The 23,272-nt window shown below is 50.8% G+C and overlaps 1 protein-coding gene across 3 annotated transcripts; it reads left to right on the forward strand.

Moving 5' to 3' along the window:
- Window positions 1–3,630: 3,630 nt before the first annotated feature.
- GOSR2 (golgi SNAP receptor complex member 2) lies at window positions 3,631–22,648 on the forward strand. Of its 3 annotated transcripts, XM_070060585.1 has the most exons (7): window positions 4,846–4,925; window positions 7,362–7,513; window positions 11,704–11,768; window positions 13,921–14,029; window positions 14,811–14,943; window positions 17,575–17,715; window positions 20,376–22,648. In XM_070060585.1, the coding sequence occupies exons 3-7, from the start codon at window positions 11,729–11,731 to the stop codon at window positions 20,535–20,537; spliced, it is 585 nt and encodes a 194-aa protein (XP_069916686.1). In that variant the 5' UTR covers window positions 4,846–4,925; window positions 7,362–7,513; window positions 11,704–11,728; the 3' UTR covers window positions 20,538–22,648. The 3 variants fall into 3 exon arrangements, with proteins under 3 accessions (XP_002719497.1, XP_017204737.1, XP_069916686.1); XM_002719451.5 differs by lacking the exon at window positions 7,362–7,513 and having other exon boundaries at window positions 3,631–4,925; XM_017349248.3 differs by lacking the exons at window positions 7,362–7,513; window positions 17,575–17,715 and having other exon boundaries at window positions 3,631–4,925.
- The last annotated feature ends 624 nt before the right edge of the window (window positions 22,649–23,272 follow it).

A 23,272-nucleotide genomic window follows, 5' to 3' on the forward strand; every position in this document is an offset into this window, starting at 1 on the left:
ACCTGCAGCGACTGTCATCCACCAAGCACAGTAGCAAACCCTGGGCCCCGGGCAGCCAGTATGCACGGGCAGAGAGAAGGATGCGGAAGCAGCATGACTAACGATGCAACCAGCAGTGAATGAATGGCTTGATCGATGTGGTCAGCAGGAAGAGAAGGACACCATTGATGTAACCAGCACTAAACAAATGGCATTGGGAACCAGACCCGCAAGAGAAGCTACAGAGATCGATACAAACAGGTTCTGAGAGGCTCGCTCGGCACAGTGAATAATAGCAACATTGTTCCCTTTGTTTCATAGTAGCCAGAAACTAGCCAAAAATATCACATTTGACAATAAAAAATGCAGTGATAGTTTCTGGACCCAGGTCGGAAGCCACAGTGCCTGGGCACTGCGAAGAATCTTCACGTGCATTAGCCGGACGACAGACATGGAAGTATCTCTCCTTGATCAGTCATTCTAAATCTTAACTGATAAAACGCGATTCTTTACGCGGGTCCATGAGTTTTGTAACACAGTTTTTAACCAAACTTCTTACATAGACAGGATCCACAAAAATATTTGCTTAGGGCCCCATAAGCCTTGGAGACAGTCCTGCCAAGACAGACAGACACACACACACAGTCACACACACGCACACTCACACTCACGCACTCCCACACACACACACACACACATGCACTCACGCACACGCACACACACATTTTCCAGAGCGTCCCTCAGCAATGAAATATTAATTAATTACTCCTTTATCTGATCTCCCTCCCCCCTGAACCACCTGGGACAGCAGCTGGAGTGGTCTGCGTAAAATGCAAATACACAGATGTGACATCTAAAGTTACAGTCCTTCAGTGGCTCCCATCGCTTACAAAATCAAGTACAAGCTCCTTGGACTGACTTGGCCAAGGTCTTCTCTCAGGCCTCACCCTTTGTTTTTTTGCACATTATAATCTATTTTTTAAAGGTTATTTATTTATTTGAAAGGTAGACTTACAGAGAGAGAGAGAGAGAGAGAAAGTTCTCCCATCCACTGGTTTACACCTCAAATGGCCACAATGGTCAGAGCTGTGCTGATCCAAAGCCAGGAGCCTCTTCCTGGTCTCCCACACAGGTGCAGGGGTCCAAGCACTTGGGCCATCTTCTACTGCTTTCCCAGATCATGGCAGAGAGCTGAATCAGAAGTGGAGCAGCGAGGACAGGAACTGGTGCCCATATGTGATGCCGCAGGTGGAGACAGCCCGCTACACCACAGCATCAGCCCCAACATGTTATATTCCATTAAAATAGAGATATTTGTGGTTTCCCTGCACTCCATGTCTACTTTCCCTGAAGTTGCTTCCTCCTCCTGAGTTCATCCCACTGTTTTCCTCTTCCTGGGTTTATCTTTCAAGACTCAGCTCAGGTATCAGCTCCTCCTGAATTCCTGAATTAGGGTAATTTCCCACATATCCCAATTACCTTTGCCCCAGATTCAGCATATAATATATATATATATATTTTTTTTAAGAATTATTTACTTATTTGAAAGGCAGAGTTACAGATGGGAGAGGGAGGGAGAGGGGAGGGGGAGAGGAAGGGGGAGGGGAGGGGAAGAGGGAGGGGGAGAGGGAGGGGGAGAGGGAGAGGGAGAGGGAAGAGGGTATCTTGCATCCACTGGTTCACTCCCCAAATGGCCGCAATGACTGAAGCTGGGCTGATCCAAAGACAGGAGCTTCTTCTGGATCTCCCGGGGTTCAGGGGCCTAAGGACTTGGGCCATCTCCTATTGCTTTCCCAGGCCATAGCAGAGAGCTAGATCGGAAGTGGAGTAGCTGGGACTCAAACTGGAGCCCATATGGGATGCTGGCATTGCAGGCGGTGGCTCTACCAGCCAAGTCACAGTGCCAGCCCCTATTATTTTTTTCAATGCTATTTTCAACTACATGTAAGGCAAAGACAGAGAGAGAGAAAAGAGAGAGAGAAACAGACATAGAGAGAGATCTTCCATCCACTCCCCAATGCCCACAACAGCCAGGGCTGGGCCAGGCTAAAGCCAGGAGTCCAGAACTCCATCTGACTCTCTCATGTGGGTCACAGGGGACCAAACACTTGGAGCCATCAGTTGCTGCCTCCCAGGATACATTAGCAGGAAACTGGATTGGAACAGAACAGCCAGGACTCAAACCAGCACTCCAGTATGGATGCCAGGGTACCAAGCAGGGGCTTGACCCACTGCACCACAACACCGCCCCAGTATCTCTGTGTGGATGTCTTCCTGCCAGTACGTTAAAGAACTTCAATGGCGAGACAGTGTCTCGTCCTCAGTGTACTCCCGCCTTTGCATTGTGCCTGCAATCAGCCCGAGCTCACGGAATGCAGGATGACGAGGCCAGGGGCCTCTGCTGAGCCGAGAAACGACTCCAGGAGAATGGAGAGGAGGAAGGCCTTAAGGAGACGTCAGCCTCCGCACACGGGAAGCCCTGACACTGAGAGGCAGGCAGAGATCTCAATCACAGACGAACTGTGAGGCCCACAGAAAGCAAGGCACGGCTTAGACATTTAAAAAATCAATCCAACCTCTGGTCACTGTTAGCTACCTCTAGAATAAAAAACATCTAAGTCAGACGTTTTTCTCAACCAATACTGTTACTGCCCTCCCATTCCCTCAACCCACCCACAGCGACCCAGGTTAGTATCACCTGTTTGCTTAGACCGGCTATTCCCTCAGTCACAAACGCCTCCCCCTTCCCTCCCCCAGGCCAATACAAGGAATGGGTGTGCTTACAGAGTGGTTAGTATATGCAAGACACTGCCAAAACTGACTTAGGGGCTGGTGCCGGGGCACAGTGGGCACAGCTGCTGCCTGCAGTGCCTGCATCCCATATGGGTGCCGGTTCGAGTCCCGGTTGCTCCACTTCTGATCCTGCTCTCTTCTCTGCTATGGCCTGGGAAAGCAGTGGAAGATGGCCCAGGTGCTTGGGCCCCTGCACTTGTGTGGGAGACCCGGAAGAAGCTCCTGGCTCCTGGCTTTGGATCAGCACAGCTCTGGCTGATGTGGTCACCGGGGGAGTGAACCAGGGAGTGGCAGACCTCTCTTTCTCTGCCTCTCCTTCTCTGACTCTTTCAAATAAATAAATCTTTAAAAAAAATTGTATTTTTTTTTGAGGGCCCTATTCACATACTATTTAGTCCATGAAGTTGTCTTGCTCTTCCCTAGGGAAATGGTGCTTTGTAACATCCCTACTTGTTTGTTAACACAGTGTGAGGGTATGATTAGCCCTGGCAACAGACTGTGAGACAGATTTTTTTTTTTTTTTTTTTTTTTTTTTTTTGACAGGCAGAGTGGACAGTGAGAGAGAGAGACAGAGAGAAAGGTCTTCCTTTGCCGTTGGTTCACCCTCCAATGGCCGCCGCACCGCGCTGATCCGATGGCAGGAGCCAGGAGCCAGGTGCTTTTCCTGGTCTCCCATGGGGTGCAGGGCCCAAGCACCCGGGCCATCCTCCACTGCACTCCCGGGCCACAGCAGAGGGCTGGCCTGGAAGAGGGGCAACCGGGACAGAATCCGGTGCCCCGACCGGGACTAGAACCCGGTGTGCCGGCGCCGCAAGGTGGAGGATTAGCCTATTGAGCCGCGGCGCTGGCCGATTTTTTTAAAACATTTATTTTTTTTTTTTTCTTTATTTGAAAGGAAGAAGCAGAGAGGGGGGGGGGGGCGGAATTTTCCATCTGCTGGTTCACTCCCCAAATAGCCACAGGGCTGGGCAGGGGCTGGGCCAGGCCAGAGTCAGGAGCCCAGAGCTTCTTCCAGGTCTCCCACATGGGTGCAGGGACCCAAGGACTTGGGCCATCCTCAGCTGCTTACCCAGGCCATAGCAGAGAGCTGGATCGGAAGTGGAGCAGCTGGGCATTGGAGACTCAACCTGCTATGTCATGACGCCGGCCCCATATATAGGAGATTTGAGGGACTTCTTGCTATGTATCCTCAGTATCTGTCCATGGTACATCGTATGTGCTCATTAAATATTGAAGTAAGTGGAAAATTAACGTTAGGGGAACAATGTACATGACTGGGCAGTCTCTTGGGACACAAAACCGGGTGGGATCCAGGATACAGGAAAATAGATGCATCAACTTGTCAAAGGAAGAGGAACGTCCCCTCCCTTGGGAGGACCTCCAGATAAGCCTGGACGGATGGAAACGCTCAAGGTCTGTCCGAATTCTCCCAAGTCGCAAGGGCACCGTCTTTCCTGAATCTCCTGGAGGCGGCCCGCGCCCAGCTCGTCCTCCCTGGGGTTCTCCCCCTGTAGGGCGTTTGTCTGTATACATATTTTCTCCTCAGTCTCCATGTGGCATCACCCCGCATCACACACGACACACAATAATCACTCACTCAATGCGGGTCTACTGCATGCGTAAACAGGACAGGAGGAGAAGGGCGAAGGAGAGGGCAAATTTGAGAAAGAGGAGCTTGCGCCGCGGAAGCCAGTGACGAGTGAAACCTGCGGGCCCACAGCTACACGGTTTAAAGCGAAGGCAAGCAGGAGCCCTCGCGCCCCGGATCCCGCCCTTAGGCACGGGCATCCGCCGGCTCGCCTTCCACCTGGACCCGAGGGCCTCCCTGGGTACCCCGCGGCTGTCCTTCCCAATGCCTGACTCGATTCTGAAGCCAACCTTCCGCAAAAGCCTACGCGTCCTCGCCCGTTGCGTGAGGCCGAACCTCTCGCTACACTTGGCCCGACTCTGCCGATCTCGTTTCTTGTTCCCCTTCTCTAATCTCGCAACCACCGCCAACAAGGCGTGCCCGCGGGCGCCCTGGCCGGCTGTGCAGGGAGGTCCTGCGGCCGGAAGCCGGAAGCCGGAAGCCGGAAGGGGGCTGTGAGGACGTGTTCCCAGGAAGCCAGCGCTGAGGCCGGCGACATGGAGCCGCTATACCAGCAAACGCACAAGTGAGGGCCGCGTCGGGGGGCGGGCGGGTGTGGGGCCAGGAGAGGCCAGCCCCCGAGGCTGCGGGCTTGGGCTTCCGCCGCGGTGGACATGGAGTCCGCCGAGCGTGACTCGGAAGCGCAGTCCCGGGCGGGATGCCCAAGTCAGCCGCGAACTCGGGGTCCCTCCTGGAACCGGGAGCCGTGAGGGTGGACGGCTCCTGGGGTCTGCAAGCTCTGACTACCTGCTGGGTAGGCTGAGTGAAGGGAAAGTCGCACCTGCAGGTTTTAACACTTGCCACCGTGGCGCTCGTGGGGAGACAGTGAGGGGGTCACGACCCCTGCCCGTAGGAGTTCTGTTTGGGTTAGGGTCACCTGTGTTCAGGGCTCATAGAAAAAAAAGCATTTTTATTCCGGTGTGACTGAACTAAAGACCGCATTTTTAGTTAAGAAATTGCTGTAAAGTAGTTGTTATTGCTTGTTTGTCGTTTCTGGTTACGGGTTACCTTTAAGGAAATCGAATTTTGACTTAGCTTCCCATAACTTAAATTCGTTGGTAGTGTGCTGTATTCACATTGTTCTGCATTTTGGGGGGACTTGCCGAGATAGGTAGTTGGGGTTGGTAATAAGGGCCATACTTATTCTGGGTTTTTTTTTGGGGGGGGGGGCTTATGATCTATTTCTTATTGTGGTTAAAATGTAGCATAAAGCTTAACCAGTTTAGCCATTTTTCAGTGACGTTAAGTGTGCTCACAACTCACATCACCATTATCCATTTCTAGAAGGTTTTCATGATCCTGAACAGAAACTCTGCCTGTTAGGCAGTGACCCCCTGTTCCTCTCTTCCGGAGCCCCTCATTCAGTTCTGCTTTCTGTTTCTATGAATTTCCTATTCCAGACACCTCACCTATAAGGATTGCACGGTGTTTGTCCTTTGGTGTCTGACATATTTCACCTACCTACCGTGATGTTTTCAGAATTCATCCATCTTGTAGCATGTATCAGAATTTCACTTAAATTTTTCCCCAAGATTTCATTTGTTTTTACTTATTTGGAAGAGGGGGTGAAGAGAGAGCGCTCCCTTTCACTAGTTCATTCCCCAGTGTCCGCGCAGTGGGGCCTGGGCCAGTCGGCAGCCACGGGCCAGGAGCTCAGTCCACATCTTCTACAGGCCTGGCAAGGACCTCACTACTTGAGCCACCGCTGCTGCCTCCCAGGGCAGCTGGAATTGGGTGCGGGCATCCCAGGCAGGGTCTTCACAGCTGCACCAAATGCTGCCCCTCCTTTCTTTTTGCGTTTGAACACTGTTCCATTGTATGTGTAGACTACGTGTTGTTGCCGTCCATTCCTCTGCTGATGGACACTTGGGTTAGTGAGAATAATGCTGAAATGAACATGGAAGTGCAGGTGTCTTTTAGCCCTGGATTTTTATTTGCTGAAGTTTATATTTTGAGAACATTCACATTGATGCTCCAGTTCTGTTGTAAACACGGGGCCTGGGAATGAAGTGAAACATGCAGCCAGGCTCCCTGATAAACTGACGGCGAAACAGTTGCTGTGGAGCGTTTAGAACACGGGCACGATGATGCTTTGGCTCTTTCATTTTCTGAGTTTATGGGAGTCCCTTTTTCTTTTGGTGATGAAGTGTTCACTTTGGGTAGGTGAAAATATGGAGTCTACTTTGTGATGACAGTTTGCTTTTACACACTGAGGAGCCCTGTTCCCATATAAAAATTATAGGAGAGGACTTAAAAACTAGTCCGTGAGTCATTTGAAAAAGGAATGAAACCAAATTATGCCTGCATTACTAAGAAAGGGTAGACCTTTTAGGGTAGCAGAGTGAGTGGGTTAAGTGGTGCCTTGAAGTTCATCTGTTGTGTACAGCCCCGTCTGGCTGGCTAAAGGAAGTTGTTAAGCAGGCTGTGACCCAGTTTATTTGCAGGAATAATTTTGTTCAGGGCGACTCAGGCTGTACCTGTTACCAACGCAGCAGTAGCTGACCACGGAGAACAAACTCTGGGTAGTTTAGAAGAAGAGTACCAAATGGTGTCCAAAGAAGATTTGTGGAGTGCAGATGAACCACTTGCATGTGCAGGTCGCCAGCAACCCACCCTGGAACTTTGGCAGGGTTTGCCAAGTCTTTCCATCATGGGCCAGATAGTAAATATTCAGGCTCTGAGCTGACCACTCAGCTCTGCTGTTACAGTGTGAAAGCGGCCATAGACAGTATACAGATGAATTGATGTGCCTCTGTCTCAATAACATTTTATCAAAATAAACAGTAGACCAGTGTGGCCTTACCACTGTTAGGCCCTCCGCATGTCATCGTTTGTTCTGTGAGTACTTACTGAGCTCCTGCTGTGTGTTGGGTACCATCCCAGGTGCTGGCAGCACAGCCCTGCTCTTAAGGAGTTTGCCCTCTTCCATGCAGCAGAGGGTTCTGTCTGCCTTTGCTTTCAGGTACCGGAATGAGAGTGGGAATCCTGGTTCTGGACCTCCTGCTTTGTTTTCCTTTCTGTGAAACGACAGTTGGAGCTGGTGAAACTGTAAGGCTCCTCTCAACTCCCCAGGGCTGGTGATCGGGCACCTTGGAAGAAAACTCGTGGAGCCGTGTAAGCACCAGAAGTTAGCTTTTGCAAATGCAGAAATTAAGTGATTGTAGCTGAATTGACACAGTAGCAACTGAGCGTATTAATTTTACGGGAACTTTGAACCCAATATGTGGTTATCTCTTGCCACCTCCCTGAAGGTGCATTGCAGTTAGAGCAACATTTTAAAATTGCATCTCTTGGAAACTGAACTACCTGAAGAATGAATGAAAAGGAAAGATGAAAAGCAGGATGAACGTTTTACACTTACACACTAAAGATGGACGTTATAGAGAAGCCAGTAGCCAGGCTTCTGCTTTGAGATCCCAGTGGTTGTAGAAGTGTCTGCGTTTGTCATTAGTATCTGTTTTACAGTGGAGATGGAGACAGCAAAAGTTAAGTGACTCACTCAGTGTCCTTCAGGTTGTACGAGATGGAACTAGATCTTTGGCCGGCTTTTTAACCCCAAAGCTCTATTTCCCGCTCACAGTGGTCAGAGGCAGCATGGGTGCAAAGTGGGTGTGTAAGATGGAAGTGGACGGATCATTTCATGGGCATTAAAAAATGGTCCCATTGTAAAAGTTCATTCTAGATCTCTTGTAAATCTTTTTTTAAAACAGCAGCAGTGACCCTTGCGGTCCAAGCCCACCATGAAGCCACGCTAGGCAGGCTGAGGCCACTGTGTACTGCACACTTCTCAGCTGTACATGTGGATCAGCTGTTCCAGTCTGTCTTCAGGTGTGTCCACTGATACTCAGTTCAGGTTGAAACAGGTTTTCCACTCGGCGTATTAGTAGTTCCTACCATGCTGTTCATATTACTTTGTTGTTTTACACTTCTTTCCTTTCAACCTGGAATTTGGAAATTGGAATCACTTTACTGGCTGTATCTTCTAGTTTGTTCATGGTGAAGAGAAATTGGGTGGGGAAAGTCACTACTGTATCCCTGCAATTTCTTATTTATTTATTCACTTGGAAAACAGATGGAGTTCACCTGCCCCTTGGTTCAGCCCCTAGCTGCCACAACAGCCTAGACTGGGCCAGGCCGAAGCCAGGAGCTCAAAACTCAGTCCAGGGACCTGACTACTTGAACCCTTACCTGCTGCCTCCAAGTGGGTACATGAGCACGAAGCTGGGATTGAGAGCAGAGTGGGGACTTGGACCCGGGCTCTGCAGTATGGAGTGTGGGGTGTGTTACCAAGCAGCATCTTTTTTTTTAGATGTATTTATTTATTTGAAAGACGAGTTACAGAGAGGCAGAGGCAGAAACGGAAAGGTCTTCCATTCTCTGGTTCACTCACCAAATGGCCACAACGGCCAGAGCTGTGCTGACCCGAGCCAGGAGCTTCTTCCACATCTCCCACGCGGTTGCAGGGGCTCAAGGACTTGGGCCATCTTCTATACTTTCCCAGGCGTTTTAGCAGAGAGCTGGATCGGAAGTGGAGCAGCGCGGACTCGAACCGGCGCCCATATGGGATGCCAGCGCTTTACTCTCCGTCCTCCCCACCCCCCAAGCAGCATCAGACATCCCTATTCCTGTGATTTCTTAAAGGTCATCCTTTTTGGCTTAGAAAGTGGTGTAATAGCAAAGCAAGCTGAAGAATGTTTTTAGAGTGTTAGCATCATCCCTCCTGCTGTCCTCATGAACGCAAGAATTGAAAGGGACTGGCAGGACCTCCTTCCATAAGATCCCAGTTTAAACGTGCAGGAGATCTTTTCCTTTCCTTTTCTTGAAGACACGGTTCCTAGTCTCATTTTTTCTGTGTTGACTGAAACCCGTCACGTGGAAACGCGCACCTCTTGGCTCCGAGTCCTCGTAGGGAGCAGCAGCACGGCAGAGGGCGGGCCTGTTTCTCCTCCTGTACACACCAGCACTGCGGAGGTGAAGGCACTCGTGGCTTCATTTAAGGGCTTTTGTTTCGTTTTTTCCCAGAGACTTAGTGTCATGAGCTGTTTGGATACTTCCTCTGACTGCTGACCCCCTCAGTCAGCCTGTGCCTCTCATGTGGGGAAACCTGTCCGTGATAGGGTTCCTTTAACAGGTGGCTCCCAGAATGGCAAAATATTTTCCATCTCTAACAAATTTCTTTTTACCATTTTTAGCCTGAAAAAAAATGTTAATCTTTGGTTTATCATACAACATCCTAAGCACTCATAGCACAGAATCATGCAAATTCTGTAAGCATAAATTGATTTTTTTAAATACTGAACAAAGTATAAATTCAAAGGTAGCCCTGTGGAGAAATGTTGGAAGTTTCCCCTGGCATCTTGTGGGTGCCATTCCTCAGCCTGCCCTGAGTCTCTCCCTCTGAAGTGTCATCAGGCTGAATCTGCTGTAGTGTATCCTGAGGAACTACCAAGGGAATCAGCATCTGTTTCCTGTGGCACCGCCAGACTGCCTTTCCTGCTGTAGGAGTACCTGTGGTTTTATTTCCTGCTTGCTGTGGGCTGTGGTGGTTGGTAATCCGTGCCACTTGGGAATGTGTGAGTGCATGAATGAGTAGATAAATGATGATCCTACTTAAACCCTTGCGTGTTAACATCAAGCATACCTATTGCATTTGGTTATTTCAGAAAGACTTCAGATATACAGAAGTAGAGAATAACATAAACCTGTAGGTCAGGACTCATATTTAACACAGATGCCTCTGATTATTGATTGAAAGACAAGTTGAGTTAAAAGCTGCAATACCCATTCTCCCTCAACCCCTGAAGTCACCCTTCTCTCCATGATTTTACTCCTCTTAGATTTGTATCCACAAGCAATATATATTACTGTTTTGTGTGTCTTTGATTTACCAAAGAAAGATAATTCACGTACTGTTGGGTTTTTATTTTTCCACTTAATATTGTCCTAAAGAGAATCTCTTATGTTGATACTAGTAGGTTTTGTTTCTTTTTAAAGATTTATTTATTTGATAGGCAGAGTTACAGAGAGGGAAGAGACAGAGATCTTTTACCTCTGGTTCATTCTCCAAATGGCCACAACAAGCAGGCATGGGCCAGGCCAAAGCCAGGAGCCTGGAATTCCATCCAGGTCTCCCACATGGATAGTAGGAGCCCAAGTTCTTGGAGAATTTGCTGCCTTTCTTGGTGCATTAGCAGGGACTCAAACCAGCACTCTTATGGGATGCCTGCACTCATATGGGATGACAGCTTGAACTGTCACTCTGATTTGGGATGCCAGGCATTGCAGGTGATATCTTAACACACTGCAGTAGAGGAGAGAGGGGTGAGGGTGACCTTGGCCAAGCATTGAGAAGCCTGCAGAGAATGCTCTGAGGCCTGATGTCTGGGACCATGTTACGTTTCCAGGTGAGGTAGAATCCCCTGTGTTGCCTGGGAAGGATGCTTACCTACGAGACATCCTTGTCTTCAGGGCCTGACTCTGAATATTTTGTCTAATTAATCATCTCACCCCTCTCTCCTCTCTGACCCAGCTCTTTGGCACTGACCAAGCTCATGTCGTCCACCTGATGTGCCTTTTTGCATGTCCTTGTCTTTATGTCTTCCTACACCAAATCATGCCTCCTATCTTTGAAGTGATGCTCAGTGACACTCCCTCCATCCGCCAGACTCCCCCAGCCTGCTTGTTTGCAACTCTGGCCCTTCTGTTTGCTTGGCTTTGCTCCGCACCACTGCGCATGGCTCCTGCACTTTCTGTTTGTTTACGCTTAGGTGTGCTGGCTTTCTCTTAAGTCTTCTTGGGACTTTGTCATGTCTATCTGGTCTGTCTTCCCTAATTACAGTGTTTCTCCAGGATGAGGGTTTTATCTCCCTTGCCTTTTGACTCTTCCTAGTGCAGACCAGTGCTCAGCACATTGGGTCATAGGACAGAGCGGGGATAGGCGGATCCAGGTGGAGGTTATCACTTGCTGTGTGACGTTGAACAATTTATATGACTTTGTGGACTTCAGTCATTTATTTATAAAATGAGGGTGATAATAGTACTTTCCTCATGGGTTGGTTATTGGCTTAGCAGAGTCTCAGATATGGTAATCACTAAATAAAAGCTGCCTACTAGTAATATTATGAGTGTTAAGATAGTAGAAACTGTGCCAAAATGTGTGGCCTAAAGTGCCACATAGAAATTACACAGTTCAGCAGTGCTGTCAATTTAAATCAGTTGCGTGTTGGCATCAGAAAAACCGTCTTTCCCGACTGAAGCGCTGTTGATTGCTCCGTCTCACTCATTTCCTCCCTCTTCCCTGATAGGCAGGTCCACGAGATCCAGTCTCACATGGGACGCCTGGAGACGGCAGACAAGCAGTCTCTGCACTGTGAGTAATTAACCACGAGACCAGAGTCCTTTCTCTGATGACACGGTGCTAATGGGCTGGGTTTCCTGACTGCATTCTGCCCCAGGGGCTTCGCGATTCAGCCTGGAATGAGTCTTGTTGTTCGGTGGACAGAAAAACCCCTTGGCAAAGTCACTGATTTCCCCGATTGTGCCCTCTGGAATCCTGCTAGGCTGATCCCCCATTAGCCCTCCACTCAACCTGACATGGCCCTATGGGAATGGAAGCTCGTTCCTCCATCTGTCTTAATCGAATGACCTCGTCCTCAGAGGAATGCACTTCATAAAAATTCAAAGATGTTTAACTGGAATTGGCCGTTTCTTCAGAGCTGAGAACTGTGGCTTTTTAGGAGGATTGTTCAGAAACCAACAGCAATATTAATTAGTTTAGTTCTCACACAGAAGTTTCTCTTAAGCATGCTGCTTGTTGTTTTTGAAGTTGTTTTGTTCTTTAAAAAAAAAAAAGATTTATGTATTTGAAAGGCAGAAATACAGAGAGAAATCTTCCATCCACTGGTTCACTCCCCAAATGGTTGCAATGGCCAGATCTGGGACTGACCGAAGCCAGGAGCTTCTTCTGGGTCTCCTACGTGGGTGCAGGGGTCCAAGTACTTGGGCTGTCTTCTACTGCTTTCCCAGGCCATTAGTAGGGAGCTGGATCTGATGTGGAGCAGCCAGGACTCAAACCAGTGTCCATATGGGATGCCGGCACTGCCGGTGGAGGCTTAGCCTTCTGTGCCGCAGCGCCAGCCCCGCTCTTTTATTCTAAGCGGAGACCTTTTTCTGAATCAGATGCACAGACCCCACCCCAGAAGCTGCCTTCTCACCTCACTGCCTGCTTTCGCCAGGTCCGTTTCTCCGGTTCTCATGTTTTGTTCCATAGCTCCAAACACATCTGGGTCCTGTGCCCCACGTTGTTCTAAACGGTGTTTGTCTGCAGTGGGCTTGAAGGCGTGGGAAGGGGCTCTTCTCTGGGCCTCGCTATCACTTCTCCATGGGCCAAGGAACAGTCTGGATGCTTTCTTTTTGTACACAGTTTAGCTTCCGTCCATCGGACTTTGCCTCCTCAAGGATCTCACTGTTACATGACTAGAAATGGAAAAAGGATAATTTTGACTATCTTATCCAAAGGGATAAGGAAAATGACTGTATTTATCATATCTGCTTACCTTTGTGGATTCTTTCCTGGGCTTTTCCTATAGATATCTGGTTTATTTGGGGATGCCAGCATTGCTCAGCCACCCATTCTGACCGAAAGCCTTAATGGAACTCAGTGTTTCACATGCTAATTTTCCCTTTGTACTTTTTTTTAAAGCCTCATTATTGTTTTTTTTTTTTTTTGTTTTTTTTTTTTTTTTTTTTTGACAGGCAGAGTGGACAGTGAGAGAGAGAGACAGAGAGAAAGGTCTTCCTTTGCCGTTGGTTCACCCTCCAATGGCCGCCGCGGCCGGCGCGCTGCGGCCGGCGCACCGCGCTGATCCGATGGCGATGGCGGGAGCCAGGAGCCAGGTGCTTTTCCTGGTCTCCCATGGGGTGCAGGGCCCAAGCACCTGGGCCATCCTCCACTGCACTCCCTGGCCACAGCAGAGGGCTGGCCTGGAAGAGGGGCAACCGGGACAGAATCCGGTGCCCCGACCGGGACTAGAACCCGGTGTGCCGGCGCCGCTAGGCGGAGGATTAGCCTAGTGAGCCGCGGCGCCGGCCTAAAGCCTCATTATTGTATGGAGTTCAGCTGGCTGTCTTTTTGCTGGGTTTTTATAATCCATATCTGAAACTAGTCTCAAAGGAAAAGAGGCCTATATTGGAAAATTTAGCTTAAAATATTTATTTGGACAACCTTTAAATGTTCATTATATTTTCTAAGGATAAGAAATTTATTTCTGCAGACTTACATTGGCTTTTTAAACATTGACATTGTTAGGGCATTAATAGCTCTGTGGGTATGTGTGTGTGTGTGAACATACATATTTTGACACAAACTTATACCTTGAATGTTTTTCCTTTCATTGGTATATACATTTTTCTTTTGAAATATGAATTTTTTTAGTTTATTGGATATAGAAAAATGTTTATCATTCTAATTTGAGTTCACTGTCTCTTTCTCAGCAATTATTCTTTTTTTCTCTTTTGTGCAGTAGTAGAAAATGAAATCCAAGCAAGCATAGACCAGGTATTCAGCCGTCTTGAACGTCTGGAGATTTTGTCCAGCAAGGAGCCCCCTAACAAAAGGCAGAATGCCAAACTGTGAGTGGTAGCCCTGACAGGGCTCTCTTACCTAACTGGGTCCCTGAGGGCAGCCTTCCTCCGGGGGTGCTGGAAATCCATGCGTGTGTTGAAACACTGAGACTATAAAGATGAAGTCACCCCCAGAGAGCGCAGATCTCTCTCGGACCCCTACGAGGCAAAGCCTGTGAGGTTTGTGGCCCAGAATCCCATAACTCTTTGTGTCGTTTTGAAATTTTGCCTCCAGCCCTGTTTTTCTGGGCCGATCCATGACATTGTGGAGCCTGATGGTGCCGGGGAGCCTGGCTGTGCTCTGTGGTTCCGCTGGCTGCTTCTTGGGTTCAGTCATCTCAGTGCTGAAGCAAAGCTTGGAACGCCACCATAAACCTAACGTGAAACTGCCCCAGCAGCTCCACCCCCAGTCCCTGTTCCCAGAAGTTTCATGAAACCTTGCTGGTGCTTTACCCGAGAGCTGCCCTTAGGCTTCTTTTAGGGGAGCGTGTAATCTACAGAAGGTCAGGAAGAGGTCGTGAAACCTGCTTCCTGTCACCTGCTCCCTGTCATGTATCCAAAGTCAGGACCAGAAGATATTTAGGCAAAGCTGCTGGCGTCTGTGTGGCACAGCCCCACTTCAGCTACAGACTGCTTCTTTACTCGCACTGTCCTTGATTCAGCTCATTCTGCTGGAGGGCAGGTTGGGGAGCAGTAGGGAGTCATCCTCCTGCCTTAATACAAGCCTGCCCACCACCTGCTGTGCCGCCCTGGGTTCCTGGAATTTAATCTCTCTCTCCATCAATTCCAGTCGTGTCGAACAGTTAAAGTATGATGTCCAGCACCTGCAGACCGCTCTCCGAAACTTCCAGCACCGCCGCTACGCGAGGGAGCAGCAGGAGAGACAGCGAGAGGAGCTTCTGTCCCGCACCTTCACCACGAACGTAAGCCAGGCACCTGTGGGGCTGCCAGGCGCTTGCCGGGATGTCGGGTGTGGAGCCTCACCTTGTTGGGGGCGTCTGAAGCAGACTGTCACCGAGGAGGCCACATGGAACAACGGTGGACTGTGTACATTGCCACAGAGCCTGAACCTGTGCAGGCGGTCTCTCTCCAGCAGGGAAACCTGAAGAGGAAGCAGTTAAATGGGGAATGAGCAGAGGTGAAAATTACCTGGTTTGACTGGTCTGATGCAGAGAGGTGGAAGTTCACATGGTCAGATAGAGACAGGTGATTAGAACTTAGGCCATTTGTAGAGGGGGCAGCATTGCAAAGCTGCCTCCGGGCAATGGCCATTGTGCCGGGTGTGTGTGTGGTTCCAGTGTCAGGTGCATTAAAATGTTTTTGCCCTTAGTCTGAGCAGCAATTTGGAGGAATTTGTTAACAGATGTTTAGTGTTAGATAGACTGCCTGGCTTGAGTCTGTTTGAAAATGGCCTGTTGGTTTGCGTGTTTGATTTTTTTAGACTCCCTTGTCACTGCCCTTCAGTCCCTAAAGGGTCATTTCCTGCCCATGTCTGCGAACGTACTGGTCCTTTTCTGTGTCCTGTGTAATGTGTTCCACCGAATGAGGTTTCAGGTTTTTGGGTTTTGTTTCTACAGAGCTTCACTTTCTAAGGAGGTGCCAGCTCTCAAAGCCCGTCATCGAAATTCAGCTCATCTCTCCCTCTGCAGATGTTCGGCTCTGCAGTAAATTTCCCCGCGGTGCTTCCGAATGTGCCTGCATAGTTTTCGTTTCTCCAGAGTAAGCAGTCAAGTCACAATGACTAACAATTCAGAAATGTGATGAACTATCAGGCACGCTGGGAATCATTGCCTGGGCTTTGATAGTTAGGGTGTGTATTCAGGCGTTTTCAGAGCCGCGATGAAGGCTGAGGATCCTGCTGTTTCGTGCCTGGTGTGCTGCTGTGCCTGCAGCGGGCCCGGGACGTCGTCCTGTGACCTGGAGCAGTGTACATTTTCAGAGACTGCAGCGTGTCAGCCGTACCTGTTCAGCTGGGAGGGAAAGAGCACTCAGGAAATGCTTATTCTTACCAGAGAAAGGAAGAGCAGTCTCCTCACTCATTCTTTCAGACACTGGAACCTTTTGACCCACCGGGCTTTAGCTGTGTGCAGAGCACTATTTAAGGGTTCAGACTAAAACGTCCTAGAAAATTAAATGATGTGACCGCTGCCTGTGAGCAGCTCCCCTGTCAACAGGGGTGACTGAAGATGTGCATGGAAAACGATCGTGAACTTGAGCAGCAAACATCTTTGTGCCAGTTGCACTGGGGTTCAGGAGGTAGCGTTGGCAGGAGGGCCTGTGATTGTCAGGAGGAAGAGGGGGGCAGAGACTCGCTCCTGTGCAGTCACTTTTCAGTATGAAACGAGAGCCGTGCGGGACTCCTGCCCCGCTGGGCTTCTTACCAGCCGTGTGATGTGGGATGGGCTGTCTCTGGGCTTCAGTTTCTTCGTCTGTAAGCTGGGATAGCTCAGGTGACTTCTCTTCCAGGGAGTGTAGGCAATGAGCCTGTAAAGTGGAACGTCCTTGGTCAGGCAGGGTCACCGTCCCTCGTGCAGAAATCGCAAATCCAGAATGCTCCAAAGTCTAAGACTTTTTGAGCACCAGCATGATGCTGCTCGAGAGGGTTTGCCCTCTTTGTGCAAAGTCTGTGCGAGTATTGCAGAATCTAGAAGGCTCTGAAATCGGCAATGCTTCTGGTCCTGAGCATCTGGGTGAGGGATTTTTAACCCATGTTAGTTTTTCTCCCTTCATTTTTTGGCAATTTTTTTTTTTTAATTTATGTATTTGAAAGGCAGGGCTACAGAGAGGCAGTGAGAGAGAGAGAGAGGTCTTCTATCCACTGGTTCACTCCCCAGATGGCCACAGCTACCAGAGCTGAGCCGATCTGATCTGAAGCCAGGAGCCAGGAGCTTCTTCCGGGTCTCCCACGTGGGTGCAGGGGCCCAAGGACTTGGGCCATTCTCCACTGTTTTCCCAGGCCATAGCAGAGAGCTGGATCAGAAGTGAGCATCCAGGACTTGAACTGGCTCCCACCTGGGATGCCAGCACTGCAGGCAGCAGCTCTACCCACAATGCCATAGCACCAACCCACCCCACCCCTTTTTTTTTTTTTAAACAAACTTTCCTGGCCTGCTCAGGAGTATAGTACCAACCTCAGCACCTTTAGGCCTTCAGTGAAATGCCCAATCTCTTCTTAGGCTAAGTGGAGGGATAAGCTATAAAGTAGCTGAAGAATAAAGGAAGCATTGAATTCCACATTACAGGGAGGCTAAGTAGAGGGACACTGGAACAAGCTGGTTAGTGAGTGGCTGGAGAACACTTTTAGGAGAAAGCCCTGGGAGATCTTAGGAGAAATTTTTCATGTGTGGGAACTAGCAGTGTACTCATTTGGATAGGAAAGTTCTCGTCTGTGCAAACAGAGGCCCCCTCAGATCCTTGCTTTGCTTTTTCTTCTCTGTTAGAGTCCTCTGAGTCTCACCCCTCTGGCTGTTCTGCCTTGGCCTTGGCAGTCGTGCTGTCAGACCCCAGGAGCTGAGGAGCACGCGGAGTTAACAGTGCCTGCCTTTCTTTCACAGGACTCTGACACCACCATACCCATGGATGAATCACTGCAGTTTAACTCCTCCCTCCAGAAAATTCACCACGGCATGGATGACCTCATTGGAGGCGGGCACAGTATTCTGGAGGGACTGAGGGCCCAGAGGCTGACCTTGAAGGTGGGGTCCCGCTGGGAGACAGGGAGAAGGCTTCTTCTTTTGGCCTCATCCAAGTGTGGCACTTGCGTTTTCGTTTGGGTTGTGTGTCCTTGATTGTGGTGTTGTGAGGGTGAATCAGAGTCCCTGAGTTTGAGATCCTTCCTGTTGGAGTCGAGCCCAAAAGCACCCAGTGTTTGAAGTGAGCTGTGAGGTGACTTCTTGGGATCTAGGTCTTTTCCCACTGACTGACCTTAGGAAAGTGGCTGCCCCCGTGAGGGATCCGGTAGTGGGCTGAGAAGGCCCGTGCTAGGGTCTGCTCTTGGAAGAATGGAGGCGCGGCCACGCTCTGCCCGACACCTCACTCCAGGGTGGTTTTCCCCTGGGGCCCCGCAGGTATTCCCAGACGCCCCGCCCCATTGGCACTGCTGAGACTGAACCCCCAGGGAGTGGTTTACAGAAACACTGCACAGGCTCTGATGTCAGCTCCCATGTTTCAGCGTCAGCCCTTTTCCTGTATCAACCCTGGTGGATAACGGGGTGTGGGCTCTGCCGTTATCAGGGTGTGGTCCCCTGTGAGCGAAGCGCTCCCAGCCACTAAGCTGTGAGAAACAGTCACTCGGAAGTGTGAGCTTTATCTCAGTTTTTCTTGGACCGGGTTGAGCCTGACAGCTCCAGGGGATTCCAATGCATATCTGAACAGCGCCTGCGGTCCCTGCCAGGGAGCGGGTCGGGCCAGCCGCCTGCAGACAGTGGCAGTGGCCGCGACAGCTCCCCTCCCAGAGCGGCCACCTGCAGCCATCCGTGCTGACGCCTGTAGATGAGTCTGCCCTTTCTTCAGAAAGCTGCTGGTCTCCTTTCCCTCAGAAAAACCGGGCCCTCCAGGGCAGGGCTCCGGGTCGCAGGGGTGGAGAGCCGGTGGCGGTAGAGCTTGTTGTTAAAGCAGAGGTTGGCTTCCTGCTGAAGCCTGGTGTCACTGAGGCGCCCGCAGCCCCTGCCCCCTGCGCTGTTGGCGGAGGTGAAGCCCTGGGCAGCCTGTCGGGTGGCTGGGGCTGATGCCTGAGGGTCCTGCACACACAGCACTCAGATGCCTGTCTGGTCTCTGGATCAACACTGCCCCGCGCCCCCACCCCCAGTTTGGGGAATCTCCCGCCTGAAACGAGGGAGAGAAACAGTGGAGATGACGGGAAGGAGCTGGGCCGAAGCACCTGGTTCAGGCCGATTTTTGCTTTCCTGATTTTTTGAAACAACTCTGGGGTGGTTTTACAGCCTTGGCCTTCGAACCTCACGCGGTGCTGAAGTGCTCTGTGAACCAAGCAGGGCCTGTACCAGAAGTCCAGTTTTCACTGTCGCTGTCGTGACAGAGCATTTCGGTGGTCTCTGACAGCAGTGAAGTCTGGCCTGGGGTGTCCTGCTGAGGCCTCTCGGTGTGGTTTGAATGCCTGTGCACAGCGCCCCACACTGCTGCTTCTCGTGCTCAGTCACCTGTGCTCACCTGAGGAGGCAGGGGTGGGCATCAGCGTGGCTGCCGTCCATGCACCGTGGACAGGCAGCTCGGCTCTGCCCAACATTCATTGCTTCATTGTCTCACTTGGTGAGAAATCAGTGTGCTTAAGGAAATTAGAAAGCAGTGCGGATGGTTTGGGCTGTTGGTTCAGGGATGAAGTACCCTTTGGTTTTGGTGGTAGAGGGTGACATTTCTAGAAGGGACTTTTGTCTTCATGTTGATGTCTGTCTGTCCCGTTTCTGTCTTGCCATCATTTCCCACTTCAGACTCATAAATAGGATTTTGACCCATGCATTACACTCAGTAGAGTCCCCAGAGGTTCTGCTGTACAAAGTGAACGGATTGACATCAAGAATTATTGGTGTTAGACCCAGAAAAGGTTTTCTTGATGTTGCCTTTTCTTTTTTTACTTTAAAATATGCCAATTTACAGTTGTTTTGTTGAGGTGTAATTTATGTACAGATATTTATTTGTACAAGTCATTGGATTTTGCCAAATGTATCGCACTTTATAACTTGTACGCTCATTGAGATAGAGACATTTTCATCGTCCTGGAGGACCTCTTCCCCACTCCCCCGCCCCCAAGTGGCCACTGTTCCAACTCGTGTCACCTAAGTTAGTGTTGCCTGTGGGTGCGCTTAGACTGCTGTGTGTGTCACCTGTTCGGTGACATGTGGCCGATCAGCTCCACGTGTTAGTGAGCTGCAGTTGGTTTAGCCATGCCCTGGTTGGTGAATACCCAGGCTGTTTTCCAGTTTTTAGACATTATTATCTTACTTTTTCTAGATGCTTTATTATGGTTTTAGCTTCTATGCTTATGATCTAAAATTATTTTCATATATATATATAATAAGAATCAAGGGTCGTTTTTTACAAACACACGTATGTAGGAGATGCCTAGGGATGTCCCAGGGTGATCTATGTGTGCAGTATTTTGTTGTGTGGCCCCGGCCCTGGCGCCGTCTGTGGGGAAGACTCCCTTCTCCCTTGCTTTGCCCCGGTACCGTGTCCAGAGTCAGTTGACCGGTGGGAGGGAACCTGTTTCTCCTGGCTGCTGCTGCTTTTCACGTGTTCCAGGCCTGACCAGGAGCGTGCGGGTACGGCCTCATCCATGAAGACGTTCGCCCATCTGGGCAAAACGAGCTGATCTTCCTCTCTGTCTTCTTGTCCGCCCCAGGGCACGCAGAAGAAGATCCTCGACATCGCCAACATGCTGGGCTTGTCCAACACGGTGATGCGGCTCATTGAGAAGCGGGCGTTCCAGGACAAGTACTTCATGATCGGCGGGATGCTGCTCACCTGTGTGGTCATGTTCCTCGTGGTGCAGTACCTGACGTGAGCCAGCCAGGCCCAGTGACAGCAGTGTTCCCACTGCGTGAGAGTGAGTGAGTGTGTGAGTGAGAGAGGGGGAGGCCCAGCGCCGCCTGTCGAGCTGTATGCCCACCTTAACTGTGAAGACCACTCGGGAGTGATTCTGCTCCAGTTCCAAACCGCTCTGTGTTCTGTGACGCTTTGGAAGGGAACCAGTGCTGCCAAGATGCTCAGTGCTATGGGAATGAAAGAAGTCCCTGCTCTCGCCGTCGCTGTCGCTGTCGCTGTCGCTGGGGGATGAAAGAGTGGCTCTGGTGGCTTTGGCCACACAGCTGATGTGCGCCCTGGCAAGGCTTCTGCAGCGGGCCTTGCAGGTGGGCCTGTCCACACCCTCCACACCTTGTCATCCTCCAACCTTCCTGGCTGCTGCTGCGTAGGCTGGAATAAAAGCGAGGAGGAGAGAAGAGAGGCCGCTTTCTCCTCACCCACCCTAGCTCGTGGCCTCCCCCGCCCTCAGCAGCACAGAGACTGATGGCTAGCGCTCGCCGTTCCTCCATGAGGCGGCTGCCTAAGGGAAGCACCCACAGGGCAGTGCTGGGTGCGTGTCCTCTCTCAGGTGAGGCTGAGAGGGAAGACCCAGTTCCTGATCTTTCTAGTCCCTTGTAAAATGGTCAGCCCTTGAGGTTCAGAGATAGCAGCTTAGCACCTATGCCTCGGCCTTGGTGGTTTTTGTGCCCTCAAAAGTAGCCGTGAGCAAAGGTTAGTGAGTTGTCGGTTACAGCCTCACCTGGTTTTACTGTGTCTGAGTCTCTGGCTCTGTTCCCTTGAAACTGCCAGCCGTGCCCCCGTTCTGCCCACAGTCTGGGCAGACGTCACCGTCACATCCCTCTGTGGACTTCCAGACAGACTTCAGGGACCTGGGCCTCCTCAGAGCAGCCCTGGATTAAGGCTCTGCCAGTACCCAGTTGTGTCAGTCTGTCTGGAAGTCCTTCCACTGTGATCGATCACTAAAAGTGCCAGCAAGACCTGGTTAGCATGCGTGTTCCTCTGTCACAGGCCATGCCAGCCCCACCAGCCTAGGCCCGGGACACTCAGAATGCCCCTGGAGAACTGGAAACCTGGTCAGTATTAGCGCCATGTCGCGTTGTCTTGCCCCACTGTGTGCTCTCCTCCCTGGCTACTTGTGCCCTGGGCTGTGTGTGCTGCCCATCTCCCTGGCCGCCTGCAGTTTCTGGAGCGTGGTGGGCTCTTCAGGCACATGGGGTGCACCGCTCCCCTTTCAGTGAATTCTCTGAATTGTCCCAGGCTTGTAAGAAGGGTTTCCTAGGTACTAGTCTCACACTTTCCGTCAGTTGGGCTCTCCATTCCTCCTACCCTCTGGGGCCGAAGCAGGATTTCTAAGGAAGGACTCTGACCCCTTCTGAAAAGGCATGGGGACCCTGCGGGGGGAAGACGGTAGGTGGAGCGGGGCAGGGGTGCAGCGGCTTCAAGCCTGCGTCTGACTTCGAGGAGGCACAGTTGGACGTTGTCATCCCTTGGTGCCTGAAGATTCCATCAAACGGTGGAAAGGGGCACCTGAGCCATTTGGACTTGAGCTCTGGGGGGGCAGAAGCCCCACCCCCCCCAGCTGCCGTGACATCTGTGGGGGCATGTGCCAGCGTCTCCACACCGCTGGGGCTCCTCCTCCCAGCTGTGGAGTCAAGATCGTGGAGGTGGTCTGTGGGTCTTTGCTGCCTGGCTAGGGAGCAGCCGCCAGAGTGTCTGGAGCCCCAGGGCTCAGACCGATCCATCACGTGACTGCCTTCCCTGCCCTGTGCGAATCACACCTTGGTCTAGTGGGTGCAGCTGGTCCACAGCTCCCGCGCCAGGGAGGAGCCTAGGCCGGGGAAGGAGCGCCCTCTAGTGAGCGCCCCGTGGAGCTGGTACGAGAAAACATGGACCAGCACTCCAGGTGTGGGACCTTAAGCCAGACTCGGAGCAGCCCAGTGGGCGCGCCCTGGTTCTCCAGCCGGCTTCACTTCTGGCGTCTATCCTAACGTCTTTTACCCTGTTGAATTTCAGTGGGTTTGATTTGCAAATCTGGATTTACACTCATTGTTTTTGAAGCACATTAGTCAAATAAAGCTGAGATTTATTTTATTTGGAAAGTTAATTTTGTAAAGGAATTTACGATCACTCTAAGAATTAATGACCCCCGTTTGTACGTTTCCAGGCCTGAGATTCTCAAACGCTGTTCTGTGGTCAGGGCTGGCCACCTCAGAAGCAGCTGGGAAACTTCTAAAGTTAATGTTCCTGGGGCCCGCCCCAAGCCTAGATTAACGCATATTTCCGAGTCTCTCGGGCAGTGCTGGTGGGTGTGTTTCTGAGCGCAGCCGGGAGGCTTTTGTCTTCATGGAAGAGGATATCGTGTGAGGGTGCGTGCTGACTCGCGTGTGAAGAGCAGGGCTTGCCAGGTCCTAAACAGAGTCGTGTTGGTTTCTATTCGACCTCATTCCAGAGCAGAAGAGCTGAGAGCTTTATTGGAAATAACTAAGTGAAGCACAAACAAGCGAGAACAGGGACCAGTCAGATCAGGGCAGGGTGTCAGTCCAGGGGACAGGAACTCCAGTGTCGGTCAGAAGCTTCCCGGAAGTGCCCTGGGGGTCCCTGAGCAGCCCCAGCCACCAGAGCGGAGTGAGTGGGGGGCGGCTCGTGTGCTCAGAGACAGTCGGACCTGCAGCCCTTGCTGGACGTCAGGCAAGGTCATTGTCCTGTGTCCCTGCT

The sequence above is a fragment of the Oryctolagus cuniculus genome, chromosome 17 (assembly GCF_964237555.1).
Source record: "Oryctolagus cuniculus chromosome 17, mOryCun1.1, whole genome shotgun sequence".
Classification (NCBI taxonomy): domain Eukaryota; kingdom Metazoa; phylum Chordata; class Mammalia; order Lagomorpha; family Leporidae; genus Oryctolagus; species Oryctolagus cuniculus.

Excerpts from the sequence above, each read along its gene's own strand:
- GOSR2 (XM_002719451.5), top strand. The coding sequence starts at position 4,897 with ATGGAGCCGCTATACCAGCAAACGCACAA. Across the intron at positions 11,769-13,920 it reads AGACAAGCAGTCTCTGCACT|TAGTAGAAAATGAAATCCAA; the intron begins GTGAGTAATTAA and ends TCTTTTGTGCAG. Across the intron at positions 17,716-20,375 it reads CCCAGAGGCTGACCTTGAAG|GGCACGCAGAAGAAGATCCT; the intron begins GTGGGGTCCCGC and ends TGTCCGCCCCAG.